General features: G+C 41.1%; 2 protein-coding genes across 2 annotated transcripts; both read right to left on the bottom strand.

The window, feature by feature from the left end:
* Positions 1–574: 574 nt before the first annotated feature.
* Positions 575–6381, bottom strand: LOC136747225 (olfactory receptor 2AT4-like). The gene is made up of 2 exons (XM_066700175.1): positions 5434–6381; positions 575–694 (listed from the first exon to the last, which is right to left on the bottom strand). Exons 1-2 carry the CDS (start codon positions 6379–6381, stop codon positions 575–577), a joined length of 1068 nt encoding a protein of 355 aa, XP_066556272.1.
* Positions 6382–18463: 12082 nt separating this feature from the next.
* Positions 18464–19441, bottom strand: LOC136747224 (olfactory receptor 1E16-like). Its single transcript, XM_066700174.1, has one exon. The coding sequence runs from the start codon at positions 19439–19441 to the stop codon at positions 18464–18466; it is 978 nt and encodes a 325-aa protein (XP_066556271.1).
* Positions 19442–23037: the final 3596 nt, after the last annotated feature.

Genomic DNA, 23037 nt, shown 5'->3' with positions numbered 1-23037 from the left:
CGCGGCAGTGCCCAGTGAAACGGCAGACCTCGGGGCGCACCGCAGCGGAACCAGAAGTCGCAGCCAAATCACGCCCACTGTCGGTGCCCAGACAGATGGGGCATAGGACCTCCCCACTCCAGGCGGTCACAGTGGCGGGGGCGAGAGGAGCTCATCGCCGAGCGCACACGTGTGTGAACAGGGAAACGTGCAGTTGGGGCTCCGGTCAGTGTTTGCACCAGGGGCACACAACAACTGAAACTCTGCTGCGACAAGTGGAGCACCTAGCAGGCCCGCCGCTGTAAGTGCGTCTCCACCCAGCAACGTTTATGTACACGGGGGCACTGTAACACCAACCAAATGCAACCTTGCTGTTGCCGGACTGAACACTGTGTATACCAAGCACCAGGTGCTGGATACAAGCGCCACGTAGGCCCGTAGGCTTAACCACACCGTGTGTGCCGGCGTTTCCGGGGACACCGGGTGACGTGGAGTAGTAGACCACCAGCCGTAGCAGGATCTAAAACCGAGACCTACACACACGGACTGGGAGAGCTAGCAGAGCTCGTTCTCAGTGAGCTGAGAGCGAGATCTCCTACAGCCACAGCCCCGGGGTGTAGTGCGGGTGCAAGCCGGTGGAGGAGCACCTCACGCGGGCAGCTGGACCTCGGATTTTACTGCCGCTGCTAGCGCTCCTGCTGTGGAGGAAAAGGTCCTGTGGACACAAATCCAACACAGCAAGCAGTCGGAATATATATAGCACTATATAAACACGACAATTATTTTTAAAAAGCTCTTCTTGTGAACGAAACTGAAACCGAAAGCGCAGCTGGACCTCCGGTGCGCGGACGGGACAGAATCAGGATTAGCTATCAATAATAACTAAACACACACAAAACAGAGATGATGTGTAGCGAAAGCGGTGGTGAACAACACTATGAAGTGAATCCATAGCCGAAATACGCAGTTTGAATGTTTATTACAAACACAGACACAGAGAACTTACGTTCTAGAGTCCAGCAAAATGGCAAAAGAGGATGTCACGTTTAATAGAACAGGAAATGGAAGGGACCTGTTCTGAGTGACGAGCGCAGGGGCCAATGGCAGCTTTGATAGAGTGATGTTTCGATCGGGTTCCTACAGAAGTGCACAGAAACCCCTCCCCCTTGGGCAGTGCTTCTGACTTGAAAGATAACAGGTTTCACATCCCCTACCACCCTCAGAGCTCTGGCCTGGTGGAAAGAACAAGTCACACTATAAAAGAAAGCTTAGCAAAGGCTCTGTTCACAACAGGTAAGGGCTGGATGGTGGCTCTCCCTTCTGTTCTCTTTAAACTCAGAGCTTTCCCCTTACAAGCTCATGACAGGCAGGGCAATGCATCTCCCGTCTGACCTCTGGGGAGCCATTGACTATAGTGCTCCATTTAAAGATTATCTGAAACAATATGTACAGCATCTCTGTACACAGCTACAGTCCATGCACTCCCACGCACAAGAGCTCCAAAACATGCATGATCTCAAGTCACAGGACTCAAAACCACCTGAGTTTCCCCCTATAGGCTCCAAAGTAATGGTCAAAATAATTCCTGCTAGACCAGGCCTCAGACCCAAATGGTCTGGCCCACACAAAGTCCTCCTCACAACAGACTCATCTGTTTGTATCGATGGACAGGAGGGGGGATCCAGATGGAAGCACTGGTCTTAAGTAAAAAACTTTGAAAAACTAAAAAATGATTCTGAAAATAACAAACCTTCTGTCTCCCACAGTAAAGCTACCATCACAGACCTGAAGTACATCAAATAACACCTTTTGTCTCCTCAGATATAAACCATGAGACTCCTTCTCCTCACATTACTGGGGATGGGAAAACCAGACATGCCACAGAGTACAACAGACGACACACACCCCCATGCCCACGGAAACAAATATCATGAACTCACACACATATACGCAAACTTTCTAAACCTCACTGTATGTTAGGTGTGCACACACACCCATTAATGCCCAACAGGGGATCCCTTTGATCCCGGTCCCAACAGTGTGCAACACTACGGACGTTACCGATGCCATTAAAGGGTGGTCAGCATATCAATATGCCCTGGGTGGAGACCAGAATCCTGGGTTGTCAAGTTGGTGGACTCGCAAAAGGAGCCATGAAGCAAAAGGAAAGAGGTTTTAAAATGCACTTACTACAGTTAGACAGAAACCCCAAGGGTAGTATTTGCTTCACACAGGGAGACGGAGATTACCCTTTCATAGGAAGCAGCTCATGTAATGTTACTGTCACTTTGAAACACAAGGGGTATAATACACAAGGAGAGTGTGAAATTAGGTACCACCCATGGAATGGGACTTTTGGATTTGTGGCATACGTGCATATTGGGAACTACCCTGTAATTTCACAGGGAAATGCTATATAGGATATCTCATCCCCACCATTAGACATTCTTTAAAACTGCCTGGGAAACCCACATCACACCAACACACGAGAGAAATATCTGAGACCACTCGATTCTTTATGATTTTGTTTCGTAATTTTGGGGTGGCTTGAAACACTCAAGAAATCAGAACAACCGCACCCATTCTAGAAGCCACGGCAAACCACACTGCCGAGGCTTTGTCCAATATCACCACTAAAATGATCACCATCCGAACTGTAACTCTCCAGAACCGAATGGCTCTGGACTACCTGCTGGCTGCGCAAGGAGGGACATGTGCTCTCATAGGCAAAGAATGCTGCACCTATATACCAGACAATTCGGAGCACATCCTGGACCTAGCAGCTCACATCTGCAGTGAAGCCACAAAGCTTCAGAACCATGGGGAGGATTGGGGGGTGTTTGGGTGGTTAAAAGGGATAATGGGACATTAGGGATATGTGCTGTTTCAAGGGATTTTGTCAATTTTAATAATAATGATAGTAATCTATGCTTTGCTGATATGCCTGAAATGCATACTAATTTGTGCTACAAAGCCCCTCACTTCCCTGTCGATGAGAAATTTTAAAACAATAAAAGACACATCAGCTCTGCATAAATATTTAAATGTATATAAAGTGAGGGCTGAGACAATCCACATGCATATCTGGACACTGCCCTCTGCTTTGTTTACAAAGGTTCAGTGAGCTCTTGACGATAATAGATAAGGTGTTGGACAAGGACGGTGTATGAGGGGGAGTGTGACAGTGCCGGATCCGGTTGAGACGGAGTGTCGAGAACCCAGAGAAGGTCTGCCACCTTTTGAGTCTTATTTTCTGATAGATTGATTATTTTACATATTGAAAGAAAGTCAGTGGTCACAACTAGACAACTGAACAGAGAGGCCATAGGAATGCATGCACATTTCAAAATCAACACTGCATGATGACTACTACTTGAAGAGCCAGTATTAATGTTTTATTTAAACTGTATAATGTTTTATATTAATAATAGTATGCAGACCGAGCAAATTAGATTTATCGAGCTAGCGACAGGCAGTTGTTCAGCGTTTAACCTCTAGATATTCTTCTCTCCACTTTGACTTCTGTTTATTATGATAAGAGGAAATCCCAAACAGATACATAGCCCACATATACCAGTTTGCTTTGTGTTTGTTTGTGGTTTCCTGTTCTTCTCTCAAGGCAAAAGATGTTACATTATAGTGATTGATTACCTCATTGTCCATCGTTAAAGAAAACTGTGAGATTGGGCAGTTTGTATGCCATAACAGGAAAACACCTCACCATGTCGTGAGTGATTGATGGTGTCAAACGGTGCAGAGAGGTCAAGGAGGATGGGGACTGAGGAAAGTGAGGCCATCCGAGCAAAGCTGTGCGAGTCAGTGACTGCCAAGAGAGCAGTCTCAGTAGAGTGAGCTATGCGAAAGCAGAGGATCTGGAAGTTAGTGTTGGGAAAGTAATGCAGAGAGCTGACGGTGGACAGCACGCTTGAGGGTCTTTGAGAGGAAGGGGAGTAGGGAGACAGGGCGGTAGTTCTGAGGAGAGGAAGGGGCAAGGGTTGGTTTCTTGAGCAGTGGGATGACTGCAGCTTGTTTAAATACAGAGGGGAAACAGCCAGAGAGGAAGGAGGAGTTGAGGAGGGAGGAGATGAAGGGGAGTAGGTCAGGAGTAGTCATTTGGACGAGGTGAGTGGGGAGAGGGTCCAGGGCATACGGAGAGAAGAAAGTTCAGAGTCCAAGAGAGGTGAGAATGAGGAAAAGGAAGCATGATTGGTGGGAGACTTGGGCATGATGGGAGAGGAGACGGGACTGTTGTAGAGCTTGTGGATGTCTGTGACCTTGGAGAAGAAGAAGGAGGCAAAATCATTTGCACTGAGAGACGAGGGAGGAAGAGGGGGAGGGCGGCAAAGAGGGAGGAGAAGGTGGAGTAGAGTTTGTTGGGGTTGTTGACATTGGATTCTAAGAGTGATTGGAAGTAAGACTTCTTGGCTGAGGTGAGTGAGGAGGAGAATGTGAACAATAGAAAATGGTAGAGGTCGAGGGCAGCTGGGAGGTTGGACCTCTTCCACTTCTGTTCAGCGGCACACAGACTGGATCGCGATGAGCAGAGAACAGAAGAGATCCAAGACTGAGGAGGGAAGGGACGTACAGGACGAAACATAATTCGTACCTAAATCCATGTTAAGTTTAATGTTAGCTGTACCGAACTAAACAGAAATTTGCCGTCTTAGCTGCTTTGTCACGTATGTATTTTAGATGCTCCAGGAATTCAAATGTTTCCATGTTTTTTATTATTATTGGTGTCCTTCCTGATTTAGCAGATGTATTATATAATAAGACTGTGCTTATCTTTAATCTTAGCTTTCCATGACCCAGTGTTATCATTGTGGGAGACAATAAACAGAACTTCCCTTGCCATGCTATCAGGCCTGGCTGACATCATAATATTTTCTAAAGAAAGAACACCTTTATATTGATCCCAATTAAATTGGTTCTCTGCCTGAAACAACCAGAAATGAGTGACACATGGATGAGGTACCTAGGTTTTTCAAAGTTCAAGAAACAGCTCTCAAAGGTATAAAGGTTTGAAATATTTCCTAACTGCTGAGATCAATACTGTCAATCAAAGAATCTGGACACTGGGATTATTGATACAAATCTGGAACAATTCAGATACTAATGGGACATGTATTCACACATGATAGCAACAATGATGTTAAGAATAAGAATACATTTTATTTACAATTTACTAATTAATATAGTATTCTTTAAAAATACAGTTCAGCATAAAGATAAGGTAAAGAAAGTGCAGACATGTTTATTTTACAAACTCTGGAGTCAAGAAGTATAGTATTATATTATTTTACATGATGTTAATTATTTTTATAATATAATAGATTTAAGAATAACTTTATTTTGAAATGTATTGTTTTTATTTCAATACAAGGGAGTGCATTTTTATTGCATATTATTGTCTATTATTTAAAATTAGTGGTGGACACATATTACATTCCTTGCCTGGTTTTCAACCTTTTTGACCCTGAACCTCTTTATCAGGCTGTCTTTAATTTCTTTGGTCTTGAAGCAGTATATCAGTGGGTTCACCATGGCAGGGAGCAGGCTGTAGACCAGGATCAGAACAATGCGGAAATCAGGGCTGATGGTGATGCCCACAACATTTGCCAGGTAAACAAAGCACCTGGGAAGGTAATACAGAGCTATGATGAACAGTTGAGAGCTGCAAGTGGAAAAGGCTTTGTATCTCCTTTCAGAGCTTGTGATCTTCATCACAGAGATAATGATCTGAATATAAGAGAATATGATAAAAAACAGAGGTACCAGCAACACTATCATGGCAATTATGAATGCCCCTAAGCTATATGATGCAATATTTGTACACGCTAGTCTCGTTATTCCAATGTGATCACAGTAACAGTGTTTAATAATATTGGGCCCACAGAATGGTAAAAACACTGCTCGAAGGGCAGTAATACCCATGAGAATTATTGTTATCAACCATGAAAAGGCACACATAACATGGACAGTGGTGTTTTTAACAAGGGCCGGGTATCTGAGAGGGTTACATATTGCAATGTAGCGATCAATAGCCATTACCAATAGAAGAAACGAATTGACGGACCCCAGATAATGGACCAAAAACATCTGAAGGAAACAAGCAGAGAATGAGATAGTTTGAGCATCAAACCAATACCGGGCAATGATTCTGGGCAGAGTAGTGCTACTGAAAGATAAATCAGCCACTGCAAGGTTACAGAAAATGAAATATGTGGGTTTATGAAGGCTTTTGTCAAACGTGACTACAACTATAATAATAACATTCCCAGTTATAATTGCAATATAGACGAGAAATAAAAAGGCAGGCACCAGTGAATAATACTGGGGCAGAAGTCCAGGGAAGCCCATGATAATAAATTCCTTGATTTGGGTTCCATTTGCTTCTGACATGACAAGCTCTTCTGCTGTCCACTGTAAATGACACAGAAAATTAATGCTGAATAAATGATACAATTGATATGATACAATTAAAAGCAATTCATGCTTATGGAAAAAGTCAAATAGAACAAAACAAGTTTTTAGATCTCTTGAAAATACTTTAGGAATTCATATTTTATTTGAGGTTTTTCTGTTTATGTTCAGAAGGAGTAGCTTTATGATTTTGTTTAGATACTTTTTAGTTTTTTCCCCAGAAAAACAGTTGCAGTAGTCACTTAATTTGAAAAGAATACATTGGGTTTGTTGAAAACCTACCCAGCCATTGATTTCTATGGATATTTCCATCCCTGCTGTCTTAAATAAATGTAAATACTTAAATAAAAATTTATCTCTTGGCTGAATCAGTCTTCAAAAAAGTCTGAATGAGCACATTCGACTACAACTCTATGTACACATAGAAACACATATAACACCATGTAACATTTTTTTTCTTTTTTGTTCCTGGGTAGTAAGTGTTATTTCCTAATTGCTTATGCCTCAAAAGTATAGAAAATGGCTATTATTCCCCATAAACTTTGCTTTTGTGAACAGGACAGTGATATTTTGAAATTGGGATGAGAAAACGGGTGAATTTGTGTCTTTTCGTTCACATAAAGTCAGAAAAAAACAACGTATGAATCCAAATTAAGATGTATTTATACTAAAGTAACACAAAAATGACTAGCTGTTTTAGAAGTGAGTAGTTTTTAGAGATTTACGATTATACTGTAATTAGTATCTTTTCTGACTTTATGTGAACGAAAAGACACAAATTCGCCCGTTTTCTCATTGGAAACAGGTCAATTTCAAAATGTCACTGTCCTGGTCACAAAAGCAAAGTTTGTGGGGAATAATAGCCATTTTCTATACTTTTGAGGCATAAGCAACTAGGAAATAACAGTTATTACCCAGGAACAAAAATTATGTTATATAGTGTAATCACTGTAAAGGTAGTAATATATTTCTGAAGACTTGTTACAATCAGAAGAATCATTACACTGGTTAAATATTTGATGGCTATACCACAGTGCAGTGCCCAATATTTGACCTTACTTCATGGTCTCTCACTTTAGGATCGACACCTTTCATATCATGCTAGATGTTTAAAGAAATAAAAGTGATTGTGGATTACCAGCTAATTATCCTATTACAACAGGTGTCTGTTTTATTGATTCTGAGCAACAGTCAAAGGCAATACAAATGTACATCTAGATATAATGTTTCCTTTCAAAAACTCAGTGAACACAATATGTGTTTCCCCTCAGCATGACAATACAGAATCAAATTAGCTAGTATATAGATGAAGAAACAATCTGATCTTACCCTGATTAATATTGAAGTCCAGATCACCTGCCGCAATAATAGACTTACACATCTGCACTGTAGCTTAGAAAGCCAGTGTTTAAATACACACCATTTCCCCCTTGGACAGTACTAATTATTGCTCTCCACTCTAAAGGGTTGCACTTAGATGGCACACCTCCAAGGAATGTCAGGTTGCTGTTAGACGAAGTTGGAAGCAGTATTGCAGTGAAAGGCTAAACTGTGCTGTACTTGATTCCATTCTCTGGATGAGATTCTATACCGATGCCCTGATTCCCTGTGGTCATTAAAGATCCCTTTGCAGTTTTTGAAGGAGTAGAAGTGCTTACTCCAGTGTCCTTACTAAATGTCAGATCCACTTCCCTGAATCTGTCCTAACAATAATAATAATAATAATAATAATAATAATAATAAAATAATGCCCCTGTGCTTTACTGTTTACACGTTTCCTGAAATTATACTAAATTTTCTCAAAACTATAAACACAAAACAAAAAAATCACACCATACTGGCCAAACCTCAGAAGTCTCAGACAAAATGAGACACTCTATTTAAAAACATGTGATCTTTCATCTAAGTGGCACACAAAAGAGATTAAATAAATAGACCCTTCTGAATACCCATTACACACAGGTTTGATCAAACAGTATTATTAAATATGCCTTTTCAGTAATACCAGTATAAATCTTGCACTGTGCAAACAGCATGCTACGGTAATCTGTATACATTTTGTTAGAGGTTTTGGTCTACATCACAAGCAATGCTTTCCCTGGGCAGGCAGGAAATACCCCCTGATATGCCTTATCCACCCCTGGCAGGACTCCATAGCTATTGTCACAGATGTTTTTTTCACTATTATATTACTTTTGTATTTATTTTCACTTATTCACTGTTTGATCTTATATATGCATATTTTGATTATTTATGTATTTATTCAATTATTCATCTTACACTTTGGTTTGCTTTATTACTTTATAGCTTCATTGCTTTATTACTGTCACATGTTTTTTATTTCATTATCATGCCAGCCAATCACCTGCCCTCCTTTGGACACTTTCTCTGGAATCAGCTGCGACTTACAGGAGAATAAAGGCTGGTTGGTCCAGTAGAGAGGGAGGAGGAGATCGGAAAGCCAGAGAGCAAGAGACCAGAGACGCGCAGTGGTGCAGGGACAGAAGTGGAGGTGGCGGCTTTCTCTGGGCAGCACATGAGGCGAGGGCAGGGAGGAGAGGTGACCATAGAAGGGAGTGAGTGACCAGGCGCCCCTACCGGGAGCCGAGTGGATGGGAGAGCAAAGGTGGGTGTGTACCCTGAACATCCGCTTGGGTGCTTGTGGCATCACGGGCAGGAGATGGGCATCCCTAGGGCTCCGGAATCCCTGACCATCAGCTTGGGTACCCCGGACAGATGGGGGAAGGAGTCACAGACCCTGGGGTCGTAATGCCTCTTGCCCTCTGCGCCTGTAGACCCCCAGCTGAGAGAGTGCCGCCTCCAGCAGAATGATGCTCGAAGTAGGCCTCCATAAAGTCGTGCTGGCCTCCTGGGATTATAAGACCATCTGTAGTCAGATGAGATCTACCCAGGAGACCAGCCGGATAGAAGATTTCCCTCCCGAAACCTGCCGGTTTATCTGGGCTAACGCTACGCACGTTTGCCTCACGAATACACAGAAAGATGTCTCCTGGATGGCTGTGAGTCGGTGTCTCCCCACCCGAGTGTTCATGCACAGAAGGGGCATAGCTCCTTATGACACCTGCCCCTATAAGGGTTGCCTGGGGAAGGAGACGGAGGCTCATATCTTTAGGGATTGCCCCTCCGCCTGCAGGGTCTGGCTCCTGTTTTGCCGTTCCTGTGCGGACGACCGCCCAGCGGATCCTTTATGGCCCTGCCAAGGGAATAACATCTCCCTCCCTGAGGTGCTGGTGGCGTGTCGTCTGTGCAGTGAAGCAGGCCCTGTGGGAGGGACGGAACATCTGCCTTTTTAATAAGCAGGAGCTGGACCCGATTGTCACCACGCGGAGGGGCATGGTACTCATTCGTGAGTATGTCAATCTGGAGGTCCATCAGAGGGGCAAGGAGGAAGCCTACAAGATCTGGCACATAAAAGATCTGGGGGAGCTTAGGATCCCTTGATGGGACCCACCTCCGGGGACGACGAGCCAAGATTTTTTAATTCTTTTATGAAAGATTATATTTTAAAATGAATTTTAATTGTTTTTAAAGATTTAGTTGTTTTTAAATACACTAGTTTGATTGTTTTTTTGGGTTGTTTTTGTTATATTTCTTTGTCAAATGCATTTGCCGTTTGGTTTTAATTTTAAATGAATTGTACTGTTTTGGTTTGTTTTTTATTTTTCTTGTTTTATTTTATTTTTTTGATTTGTCCGATTCATTTTCAGTTATTTTCAATGTATTTGACATTTTTTGTTGGTTAGCAGGTTTGCTTTTAGCACATTTGTTTTTCTTTTTATGCACATGTTCAGTTATTTTGAATTTAATCACTTTGAGATTTAAATTTTTTTTAAGTGATTTTAGTAATTGATTTAAAAAAAATTTAATCACAAGAATTAAAATTTTGAATGTTTTTATCTGTAAAATGTAAAATACGTTCACCTAATAAACAGTATCCAGCAGAATGATGAGCCCGTGATCAGAAGACAGCAAATGCATGGTGGAGAACGGATTGTATGGATTATGAACCTGTGATCAGATGATGGCAATTCCTGATATATGGTGGAGAATGGCTTGTGGTGCAGATGATTAATCCATGAACAGGGGTGGGGCCTGGTGCACTGCTTGCACTGCTTACGTGACCAGGAAAGCACAGATCTGATCCATCCAGCTGTTCAAAGCGCGGATGGCCAATGTTGAACCCGTCTTGGAAATAACTGGAAAAGTTGTTGAGATAAAGCAAATAGAACTTTAATATCAAGCTAGCTTGGAAGCACCACGTCAGGGAATTCCTTCAGTGAGAACTTAATGTTTACAAACATGAGTGCAGATTTTTAGGAAGATGACGTAGAATGTTGTGGCTGTTCATCCAATCAAAAGCTTCAAAAGGTGCAAGCTCTGCAAAGTTTGTAGGACACTCTTCCGGAGGGAGGGAGTCATCATGGAAGAAGATGTCTTCCTGTTATGGCATATAAACTGCCCAAACTCACAGTTTCTCTTTAACAATGGACAAAGAGGTAATCAATCACCATTATGTAACATCTTCAGCATTAAGGGAAGAACAGGAAATCTACAAACGGATACTAAGCAAAATGGCAGAAATCTGTAGGCTATACATAAGTGGGTTGTTCTCTTATCATAGATAAACAGAAGTGGAAGTGGAGAGAATAATTTCAATAGGATGTATCTTTAACAACCACTTTGTTGGTTTTGCTAGCTAGTTAAAGCTAATTTGCTCAGTCTGTATACACGCCATTTCTAATGCTACCATTAATATAAAACATTATATAGTTAATATAAAACACTTTCTTCAACATTACAATACAGGGTCTTCAGTCCCTGCTGTTGGCAATAGAGCAAAGTGGAAAGAAGCCAAAAAGTTATGTTTGTCACTTACAAGCAGATCCCCTTAGGGGTTAGGAAGGTTTGACTCTGCGTGTTCAGCTCCTTCATCCCAACCCTTCCCTGTGGGATGTATATGTGTGTTCGGCGAGTGTAAGCGTGTCTCTGCTGTCGGGGAGAGCGATAGGTGTGTGCCCCTAAATGTGAATGTGCAGAATGTCCTGAAGGCGTCTCATGGAGCAGATTGACCTTTGTAATAGTATCTTTCCAATGTATCCTTCAGTTTTCCTTGAGTCATGAGGTTTATTGCCTTTGATACTTAATCCATGTGTCCTCAGTCACATGGAGCCTCCAGACCCAAGGGGATAGAATAAGATTTGTGTCAATGGGTGTGTGAGTTTTGCTCCTCCCGAGTGAGGGACGATGTCGTTTAGTAGAAATGTAGAGAAAGTCTGCCAACGAGGGTGTTTTGATTGCAGCTGTAACCATGGTAGATACATTATGAGGTTTACATAATTGTTGAGATGCTCTTTGAACAGTGCATTTAAGACATACAAAAGAATCATACAGACATAGCAAAATAGTAAATACTGATATCAATCCTTGTAACAAAATCATACCCAGGTATCAGCAAACTATCCCCAGAGGGTTTTTCCTCTAGAGGACTGGTGTATCTTTGTAGTTGCTTTCCTAATGTGCTCTACAAGATTATCAATGTGTTCAGAGTTATCTGGTATGTAAGTACAGCATTCCTGCCCTATAATGGCACATGTCCCTCCCTGTGCTGCTAGCAAGAAATCTAGAGCTAACCTGTTCTGGAGGGCAACAGTTCGTATAGCCACTATTTGAGTTGTTAAATTGCTGAGAACTTTATAACATTAATATTAAACATTATATAGTTAAATATGAAACACTTTCTTCAACATTCCAATACAGGGTCTTCTGCCAAGTCTCGCTGCCTGTCCACAGATAAGGCAGAGGACCTCCCCACTCCAGGCAGGCAAGGTGCGGTGGCCACAAGTGGCACAGCAGCATGGGCACGAGGAGGAGGAGGGTCTCTCCATCTCACCAAGTGCACACGTGCATATTACCAGAAATGTGCAGCGTGGGCACACAGCAACTGTGATGCTGCCGCGACAAGTGGAGCGCCTAGCGGGACTGGCTGCTGTAAGTCCACATAACCTTGCTGCTGCCAGACAGAACAATGTGTATCCAGACACTTGAGTGTGGGATACAAGCGCAGCATAGGCCCGTAGGCTTAAAGACACCATGTGTGCCAGGATATCCGGGGACACCGGGTGACTCGGAGTCCAGGATCCAGGGGAGTGAAGGTATTAGGGCACCAGCTGAACCAGGGCCTAAAATGAAGGCCGTACACATGGACGATGAAGCGTAGCAGAGCTCAATCCCAGCAAGCTGAGAAGCGAGATCTCCTACAGGACCACAGACCAAGGCTTAGGCAGGGCGGCCGGGCCGCTGATTTTTCTGATGTGGCAGTTGAGGCCAGTTATGTGGTGAGTCATCTGATAGCAAAAGCTGGAAACCATTTACAGGACAGTTTCTGAAAGATTGCGTGCTGCAGGTAGCCAATATTGTCTGTCCAGAGAAGAGGGTTTTATTCAGTAACATCAGTCTATCAGCAAACACTGTGTCAGAGCGGATTAATTAGTTATCAGGTGACATTTATGATCAGTTATGCGAGAAAGCAAACGTTTTCAGTGCATACTCTGTGGCTCTTGTTGAGAGTGCTAATATAAATGACAATGGTCAGCTAGCAATTTTTGTCAAGGGAATTAATGACAGTGAAGTGACAGAAGAGTTACTTAGTTTGAGGCTGATGCATGGCCATACAGCAGCCAAGGGTATGTCTAAGCAACTGTGTGATGCAATTGAGCAGGTTAGCCTTTCTTGGAAAAGACTGGTAGGGATAACCACAGATGGTGCCCTGTCAATAACAGGGAGAAAAAACGGGCCTGTGGTGCTTGTTCAGAAAAAAATTGATGAGGATCTGCGATTGTTCTGCACTGCATTATGCATTATGGACCTAGCATTCCTAGTTGACATTACACAGGTGCTGAACACCCTTAAGGAGCTGCAGGGCCCAGGCCAGCTTGTCACTGTAGCTTTTGACAATATCAAAGCATTCTCCACAAAACTGCAAACCCCAGCATACTGAGAAGAACCCTAGCCATTTCCCAGCATGCAGGTCTTTTGTGGAGAGGATGCACAGCATCCAATGCTGAAGAATATGCTGCTGCCATTGAGAAGCTGCAGCAGGAATCTGACCAGCGGTTTGCTGATTTTAAGATGCATAGTACCATTTTGCAGACCCCTTCTCCATTGATGTGGACAGTGCCCAAAGTGTGCTACAAGTGTGCAACTGGAGATGATCCCGTGGTTAGTAAGCAGCTCTGTATTAAGTTAATTGCAATTTACCCATTATTATTGTTATTATTATTATTATTATTATTATTATTATTATTATTATTATTATTATAACTGAAAAATATATAATGTTGACACAAACTGTAGAAGGGAGTCTTTTTCTTTAGTTAACCCAACTAATTAAGGTTACTGTGTTCCAGTGTCTTTCATATTTACTACTTTCAGTATAGTTGTCTTTTTTAATGTTACTGAACAGCGGGGTTTATTAAGGGTTTTACGCCGTTTTAATACCAATTCGTTATTTCTGACACTATTTTCTCTATTGAATAAAATACAAATTAAAGATAACATGCATACGTCACCACACATACAGTTTATTAAGAGTAAAGTGCTTTTACTGGAAGGTTAACATGTTTCATGCAAGTTAAATCAATAGCCTACCTATTTATAAACCGTGTGCTTGTAAAATTAAATTAAAACATGATTACTGTTCGACATAACACATTTTAAACTACAAGGGGATGTTTTATTTTGTTTACAGTATATGGATTAATTGCAAAAAAAAACAAAAAAATCTATACACTTACTAGCTAATGTGACGTCATTGACAAATTATGCAAATGTATTTAATGTATTTAAATTTATTTAAAAATTAGTTTTTGAATGGATTTTGTGGGTAGTGGGCCTCAAAGATTTATGATGTTGATCAAGTGGGCCTTGGAATGGAAAAGGTTGGGAAGCCCTACCTTAGAGAATTGCCCAGAGCTATATATATTCAAGCTGGTCATTAGTCTTTTTGGAAGCACATACCTTTGTTAAAAACTCTTCTCCACCATGACCTTCAATAAGTCAAAATACAGGTCCAGATTTAGTGATGCCCATCTTCAAGCTATACTGAGAGATTCCACTGTCAGCTCCCTCAGAGCACATGTGGCTCGGCTATGTGAGCAGAAGCGCAGACAGGTGTCTGGCAGCAAGCAATAGGCAAACTTTCAGTTTTTCCCAATTGCATACACACTATTTTCTGAATAATACCACAATACCCCTAAATTGTTAACACAATGCCCATTATAAAAAGTCACATCTACAAAACTTTACACACACAGGGAAAAGTGAAATTCTTGCCTAAAAACTATATACAGAGCCCTCAAAATCAAATAATCGGGTCAGAATCATGCACACATACGTTGTATCTGTTGCTCACACTGAGCATTAAGAAAACACTGTGTTTAGAAAAAAAAAACCTCTCTCATCAAAATGGAAGATTCATGTAGTAAGACAAAAAGAATCCAGCAGTCAGTAAAGAAGAACTTTGTTTTATATAAAGTTTGATCCTGGCCACCCAAAAATTATGAATGTATTTATATATAACACATATGCATTTTGTATCATCAAGCAACAAAAAGTTACAGTATTGTACAGTACACATGAAGGGAGAGAAAATAAAACACTGAAACCTCACACATTGTCCTGCCTGTCATGTTGATTTGGCCACATGTTTTCATTCACATCACAACTGATGTGTTCCCTGGCCAAGCAGCAGGGGAAAGTGCCTAGCATGGCGGATCCATCCTTGGCACGCCTCTGCAGAGATTTCATCGCAGGCCTCCTCAGTTGGATTGAGGAAGGGGAAATAGGGTGGAAGGAAAATCATTTGGATCTGGGGGTGGTTGGTGAACCAGTCTTGAAGCTCACATTGTCCCATATGACACCATAAGTGGTGTGGCCTGGGGCCCTGCGTTGTCTCTCAGGGGGTGGGAACAAAAAGTCATACACTGCATCAAGGAATACCAGAAGGAGTGCAGTGTTGTTAGGGCCAAGTGTGACATGGTGAAGGACAACCCCCTGCTGACTGACAGCAGCACACATGGTTATGTTTCCACTCCTTTGGCCAGGGACCTCTACCCTTGCTCGGTGGTCAATGATGTTCCTGCCCTGGCACCACCTCTTGGTCAGAATGAATCCTGCCTCGTTGACATAGATGAACTCAATGTGGTCATCATTTGCATCAAGCTCAAATATTCTCTGACCATGTAGGAACAGTGATTAGAACATGGTGCATTAATGCATTTCCTTTACCTTTGTCTCTGCCGAGTGCACAACAGTACTGTACACAGATTCATACTCACTTGCACATATAAGTAGCGTATCTCTTTCACACGATCGGAGTTCCTCTCAAATGGTACACGATATATTTGCTTAATGCTCATCCTGTGATTCCCAGCATATAAGTATATCGTTTATTTCCCCTTGGGATTAACGTTTATTCCGATGAGTGCAACCCATTTCTAACAACTCTATAACCCCTGACGGGAACAATACACAGGAGGCTTTTGGTTTGCTATTGCTTAATGCAAGTCTGATGATAATATCCTTAAATGTGCATACTTAAAAGAAAGTAAATGTCATATTTCTGTTCACTATTTTTACATTCCTGCAGTTTATGCAGATGTGAATATTGTTAATAAATACATGGATCTGTTAAGAACTGTTAAGACATATTTCACATTTAAACATCAATTTCTGGAATGATGTAAAAGACAAAAGCAGACAACAAAAGTCTCTGAGTGTTTGAGTTTTAGTCCCAGATATTCTCCCAGATAAGTGGAGTGTTCTCAATGTTTTATACACACACACACTTTTCTTTAAAAGAACACATTTTGATTACTGATTTGTTTACTGTTTATTTAATATTTAATTCATGGCTTTTACCAATTTCCCACAGTTTTATGTGTACCAGACAGTAGCAGTAAGTAGCGAGAAAACTGGTGCTTCTCTGGCTCTCCTCTCCTGTCCAACTTCCTATCTGCTGTTCAAGGTTCCCTGTGATGTCGTTGATGCTGTCATGTGACTCCTTCTTGCTCACTTAGATGATCTCTCACCACTACAGCTACAGTATCCAATGTAGTGACAGCCCCTTAATCGGCACATGTGCCTCATCGATTGTTTACCTGTTGCAGCCTGTGTCTCTGTTGCACGATGTCTGCAAGGCATCAAGGTACAGTGCATCACACACAGAACAACACTTTATTACAATGGTTTCTTCAAAATTCCCTTTTTTAATGCATTTTACTTTATCTTGCTTATTCGATGGCAGTTTGAAGCCTATATATTGTGGCAGGTTTTTTTTATTTAATCCGAACTTGTGGTAATGTTTTTTAATCAGGAGCCTATGCAATTGGCTCAAAACTATATTGAAGGAAATAAAAAAATATAGGGGGCGTTGTTTTATCTCGCTTACTATTGTTTTATAAGTCAGTGTCACGTTTATCTATAAACCTGTTTTTACAAAAATGCTAAATTATTACTTTAGTAAAAAATAGTAGCCTAAAGCTATTCAATGTTTTTGTGTAAGTGGTGTTTACAGCACACATTTGTGTCAATCAGCTTACTTTTGGTAATTTATTATTAAAGTTTTTAGGTGCTTTCATGCATTTCAATTCTTAAACTTAAGTTAGCAGAGAAGGAAAAAAGTTAGATCTTGTAATACTTATAATTATTATTATTCACATCTTTCACAGAATACAGTGGGTTTTAGTGACATAAACACCAGTGCACATTCAGTATTTGTTGCAATAAATGAAGGACAACAGTATTATTTTCTGACATTCAATAATGTCAATATATCAAAAATATATTTGTCCAACATACTTGCATTTTGTTCAGAAACGAGGTTATAAAAATATTCATACCCTAAACATTCCAAACCAATAAACTTTGGACTGAAATGTTTTTGCAATATTTAATACTGATCATCTAACCTGATCATATATTTGCATGTATTTTTCCAAAAAATCTAAACTCACTGTACACTTGTTTTTGTTGCTAAAACTAACCTTTTGTTACGTTGAATTGGGTATCAAAAACTCTGGAGGGGGACTGTACATTTACAATTAGTACAATATGATATGCAACTGTGTGGAGCTGCAGAAACACATGTAGATGTGACTAAACTTTATTGTCTGTTTTAGACCCTTTAGAAAGGGTGTTTAACAAGGGTGACAGAAAAAAACATAAATAGTACAAGACCAAATTAATGCGTTACTAATACTTTCAAGTGGCACTAAAAAGCTCAGTTGCGATAATATTTTTTTACTTGATTGTTCTTGTGTTTTATTTTTCAATCAGAAACAGAAATGTTCTGTGACAAAAGATCAACTGGCAAGAGATCAGTATATATGAATGGGTCCCACTCAACCAGTTTTAGCAGCCTTACACTTTATTAAGAACCAAGCAAAGATGTTTTAACAGTAAGTGGCTAGAATACAAAAAAAACAGCAGAGCAATACTATTCAATATGTATGTAGAACAGTTAAAGTACACTTAAATTTAAAATAACTTGGGATACCCTATGAGTGTAGTTAAAAGCATTAAATACCATCCATTTGTATCAATCATAACTTGTTTTCTGACTGTGCCCCCCCAAAACATTTAGCTGCATGATGCCCCTGGGGTTGCCAATAGTTATTTTGATTTGCCTTGTTGATATGATTTTTATTTTGGGTGGTTTAGAATGTATTATTATTATGAAAATAAAAGAAAAAGTTTGAATTGACAGACGTTCCTCCTGCTGCCGCGTCACACTGCTGTCCCTGCCATTCACTCCCTTTGCCTTGATCTTGGCCACTTGCTGCTCGCTCCACACTGACTGACTGCCTTCTGACTCCATTAATATATATACTTAAAAAAAAAAACATATTATTACATAATTGTAGCATTCCCTTCATTCCTTATAACTGATATTTTTATATTGAGTATTTTTATTTATGCTTAGAAAATCTTAGCAACTTTTAAACACAAATCCTTTCTGTTTAATCAGACATTGTCTTATAGTTTAGCTGCAAACAGCAGTGATGTTGGCTCTCTGGATGTGAATCTGTCTGCCTCTGAACCTACTGATCAAACTCTGTTTGATTTCTTTGGTCCTGAAGAAGTAGATCACAGGGTTGAACACGGGAGGAATCAGACTATAGAACAAGATCATAAGGATGCGGAAATCAGTGGTGATGGGAAAGTGTGTGACATTTGCAATGTAAACAAAGCACCGAGGACCATAGTACAGTGTTATGATGCAAAACTGTGCACTGCAAGTAGAAAAAGCTTTGTGGCGTCCTTGGGAGCTGGTGATCTTTAACACTGACAGAATGATCTGTATGTAAGAATAGATGATAAAACAGAGAGGCACCAGTAACACCGACATAGCTAACGTGAATGCCACTAAGGTGTGCACCTGAATGTCAGCACATGCTAACCTTGTTATAGAAAATGTGTCACAGTAGCACTGAATAATTGTGTTGGGGCCACAGTAAGGCAAAGCATAGGCCTGCACGGTGTTAACAGTGGGAAAGATCCAGGACACAAGCCAAGCGATCCCACTTAATAAAAAGATTGTGGTGTTTTTGATCAGCACAGGGTACCTGAGAGGATAACATATTGCCACATAGCGATCTAACGCCATTATCATCATTATGAATGAGTTCAGTGTTCCAAAATAGTGCACAAGCTGCATCTGCAGGAAGCAACCAGAGAAAGAAATGCTTGATGCCTGAAACCAATACTTGCTGATGATCTTTGGCAAAGTGACGGTGCTGAAGCAGATGTCGGACAATGAAAGGTTTAAGATGATGAAGTACATGGGTTTGTGGAGACGCTCTTCGATCAACAGCAACGTGGTTGTGAGCAGGTTGCCCAGCAGAGTGCTCACATACACCAGAAACAAAGCCATGGATGCCATCCAGTAATATTGAGGCTGCAGTCCAGGGAAGCCCATGATAATGAACTCCTTCACAGTGGTTTGGTTTCCTTCTGACATGATGAAGTAATGTCCTGAGTGAAAAACTAAATAAAACAGAAATGGGTAATTATTTATTTAACCAAAGTTCTTGCTGTTTGGCTACTAGTTAACAGACTCAGCATTCTGGGAGGATTTAACTGTTTTACATAATGATGAAACTCCTCCACGATTTTCTACATTGTTTGATGTCATTGCCAAGAAAGCCTGAACATACAACAGCAATAAAATGTTTCCATAAGTAACTTATTGCCACCTCAAATAGGTCGACCAGTTCTCGATCTACGGAGGCCCAGTTAATATTTTATTAGACCTGCTTTTGTGTGCCCATATTATTGCAATCACTGAAATTATGTATTTACATGACATGTATAACATTTAACAACAACAACAAAAATGCATTTTTATTTTACAACTATACAACTCAAACACTAGCTTGTTCCAGATTTGCTTTTTCATTGTGGAGACAATCAGCCCTTACCTTGATTAAAGTCCTGGAGACAAACAGTGCCAGTAATTCTCACTGAAGGTGAAACTCTGAATTCCCAGCATATAAGTATATCGTTTATTTCCCTTAATGTTTATTCCGATGAGTGCAACCCATTTCTAACAACTCTATAACCCCTGACGGGAACAATACACAGGAGGCTTTTGGTTTGCTATTGCTTAATGCAAGTCTGATGATAATATCCTTAAATGTGCATACTTAAAAGAAAGTAAATGTCATATTTCTGTTCACTATTTTTACATTCCTGCAGTTTATTGCAGATGTGAATATTGTTAATAAATACATGGATCTGTTAAGAACTGTTAAGACATATTTCACATTTAAACATCAATTTCTGGAATGATGTAAAAGACAAAAGCAGACAACAAAAGTCTCTGAGTGTTTGAGTTTTAGTCCCAGATATTCTCCCAGATAAGTGGAGTGTTTTCAATGTTTTATACACACACACACACTTTTCTTTAAAAGAACACATTTTGATTAAGCATGCTGGTTTAAAATCTACTTAGAAACAATTTAACATAACTTAGCATACAGCAAACACTGTCTGCTCAGCTCTTCAGCCAAATAATGATATAGGAGCCTTTCATTTGACTTTGACATTTCCCAGCTCTTCAGATACGATCACCAAACACACACACTGTTATGATATATATTGTAACGAGGTGAAGGGCCGGGTCTTCGATCACTGCTATGTGCCTGCCCTAATGCTCTCCTTTGCCATGGACAGGACCATGGATAGCAGAGCCAGACCCTCCATGGATCAGGACCATGGACAGCCAGTGGAAAAACACTGGCAAGGCAGCAGAACAGCCACACCTGCCTGTGATTACTAATCACCCAGACTGCAAGCAGGTGCGGCTGATCAGTGCAGGATATATAAAACTCACCCTGTGGTTTCTTCTTTATCTTGGAAGGTGGGGAGTGAACGGAAAGACAAGGAGGGTGGTGTGAGTACCCACCCCACCCCACCCCACCCCACCCCACCCCACCCCACCCCACCCCACCCCACCCCACCCCACCCCACCCCACCCCACAACTTGGACTGGCTGAGGACCTCGAGCGGTGTTTGGATTGATCTGGAAGACTAAGACCCTGGTGACAACCCCTGGAACCCTTTTGACCACGAGACTGCCTAACCCCTCAAGACTTTTGTTTGTTTTGTTTGGTTTTGTTAACCCTGGGAAACCGCTTAGCTGTCCTAGGCTAGTTAGTGATTTTGTTTTGGGTAGCAGACCTTCCCTGCTACAGATAGCGCTCCTTACAAAGAGCTAGGCTTTTGTTTTCTCTTTTTGGTTTCCCAATATCCAAGGTGGAACGACAATAAACCAACAGCCTGGGGCTGTATTTACCCTCTTCCGTGGTTTGTGTTGCTGTATTTTGACATTGTTCCTGCCTAACATTCATTAGCTGCTGTAGCCCCACCCCGCACCTCGTTATTATATGTATTTTCAATATATATATGTAATAACGGGAGTAGGTAGATCAAATGTGTTCAGAATATGAGTTTCTCATACCGAGGTGGGCACTACATTTCAATGGTCCTGTCCTGGTGGTGAAGAGCTCTGGGATCCTTTATTAATTGTTATTATTTGTATTACTCATTATTATTACTATACAATATAGTGTAAATGGTTCTTCTGAAAGATGTACTTATTCTCCCACCTGAGACCTGGCTTTGAAGAGACTTCAGTAACTGTTTGTGGGAAAGTTTTTTTTGGAGCTGTGGACAATATTTAATAAAGGCCATGATACTTGTGAAATCTATTTAAACTAGGGTTTTATATTGATTGTGTACTTTCTTGTTTGTAAATTATATAATTTCATGTCCAAATCTGTGTTTTGCTTCTAATAAATATATTTATTTTACCATGATTCATCATACTACACTCACCTAAAGGATTATTAGGAACACCTGTTCAATTTCTCATTAATGCAATTATCTAACCAACCAATCACATGGCAGTTGCTTCAATGCATTTAGGGGTGTGGTCCTGGTCAAGACAATCTCCTGAACTCCAAACTGAATGTCTGAATGGGAAAGAAAGGTGATTTAAGCAATTTTGAGTGTGGCATGGTTGTTGGTGCCAGACGGGCCAGTCTGAGTATTTCACAATCTGCTCAGTTACTGGGATTTTCACGCACAACCATTTCTAGGGTTTACAAAGAATGGTGTGAAAAGGGAAAAACATCCATTATGCGGCAGTCCTGTGGGCGAAAATGCCTTGTTGATGCTAGAGGTCAGAGGAGAATGGGCCGACTGATTCAAGCTGATAGAAGAGCAACTTTGACTGAAATAACCACTCGTTACAACCCAGGTATGCAGCAAAGCATTTGTGAAGCCACAACACATACAACCTTGAGGCGGATGGGCTACAACAGCAGAAGACCCCACCGGGTACCACTCATCTCCACTACAAATAGGAAAAAGAGGCTACAATTTGCACAAACTCACCAAAATTGGACAGTTGAAGACTGGAATAATGTTGCCTGGTCTGATGAGTCTCGATTTCTGTTGAGACATTCAGATGGTAGAGTCAGAATTTGGCGTAAACAGAATGAGAACATGGATCCATCATGCCTTGTTACCACTGTGCAGGCTGGTGGTGGTGGTGTAATGGTGTGGGGGATGTTTTCTTGGCACACTTTAGGCCCCTTAGTGCCAATTGGGCATCGTTTAAATGCCACGGCCTACCTGAGCATTGTTTCTGACCATGTCCATCCCTTTATGACCACCATGTACCCATCCTCTGATGACTACTTCCAGCAGGATAATGCACCATGTCACAAAGGTCAAATCATTTCAAATTGGTTTCTTGAACATGACAATGAGTTCACTGTACTAAACTGGCCCCCACAGTCACCAGATCTCAACCCAATAGAGCATCTTTGGGATGTGGTGGAACGGGAGCTTCGTGCCCTGGATGTGCATCCCACAAATCTCCATCAACTGCAAGATGCTATCCTATCAATATGGGCCAACATTTCTAAAGAATGCTTTCAGCACCTTGTTGAATCAATGCCACGTAGAATTAAGGCAGTTCTGAAGGCGAAAGGGGGTCAAACACAGTATTAGTATGGTGTTCCTAATAATCCTTTAGGGAGTGTATAT

Source organism: Amia ocellicauda, chromosome 3, assembly GCF_036373705.1.
Source record: "Amia ocellicauda isolate fAmiCal2 chromosome 3, fAmiCal2.hap1, whole genome shotgun sequence".
Classification (NCBI taxonomy): Eukaryota; Metazoa; Chordata; class Actinopteri; order Amiiformes; family Amiidae; genus Amia; species Amia ocellicauda.
Note: the sequence above shows the minus strand (reverse complement) of the source record. Positions and strands in the feature narration are given on the sequence as shown.

Excerpts from the sequence above, each read along its gene's own strand:
- LOC136747225 (XM_066700175.1), bottom strand. The coding sequence starts at position 6,381 with ATGTCAGAAGCAAATGGAACCCAAATCAAGGAATTTATTATCATGGGC. Across the intron at positions 695-5,433 it reads TCAAAAAGGTTGAAAACCAG|GACCTTTTCCTCCACAGCAG; the intron begins GCAAGGAATGTA and ends TTGTGTCCACAG.
- LOC136747224 (XM_066700174.1), bottom strand. The coding sequence starts at position 19,441 with ATGTCAGAAGGAAACCAAACCACTGTGAAGGAGTTCATTATCATGGGC.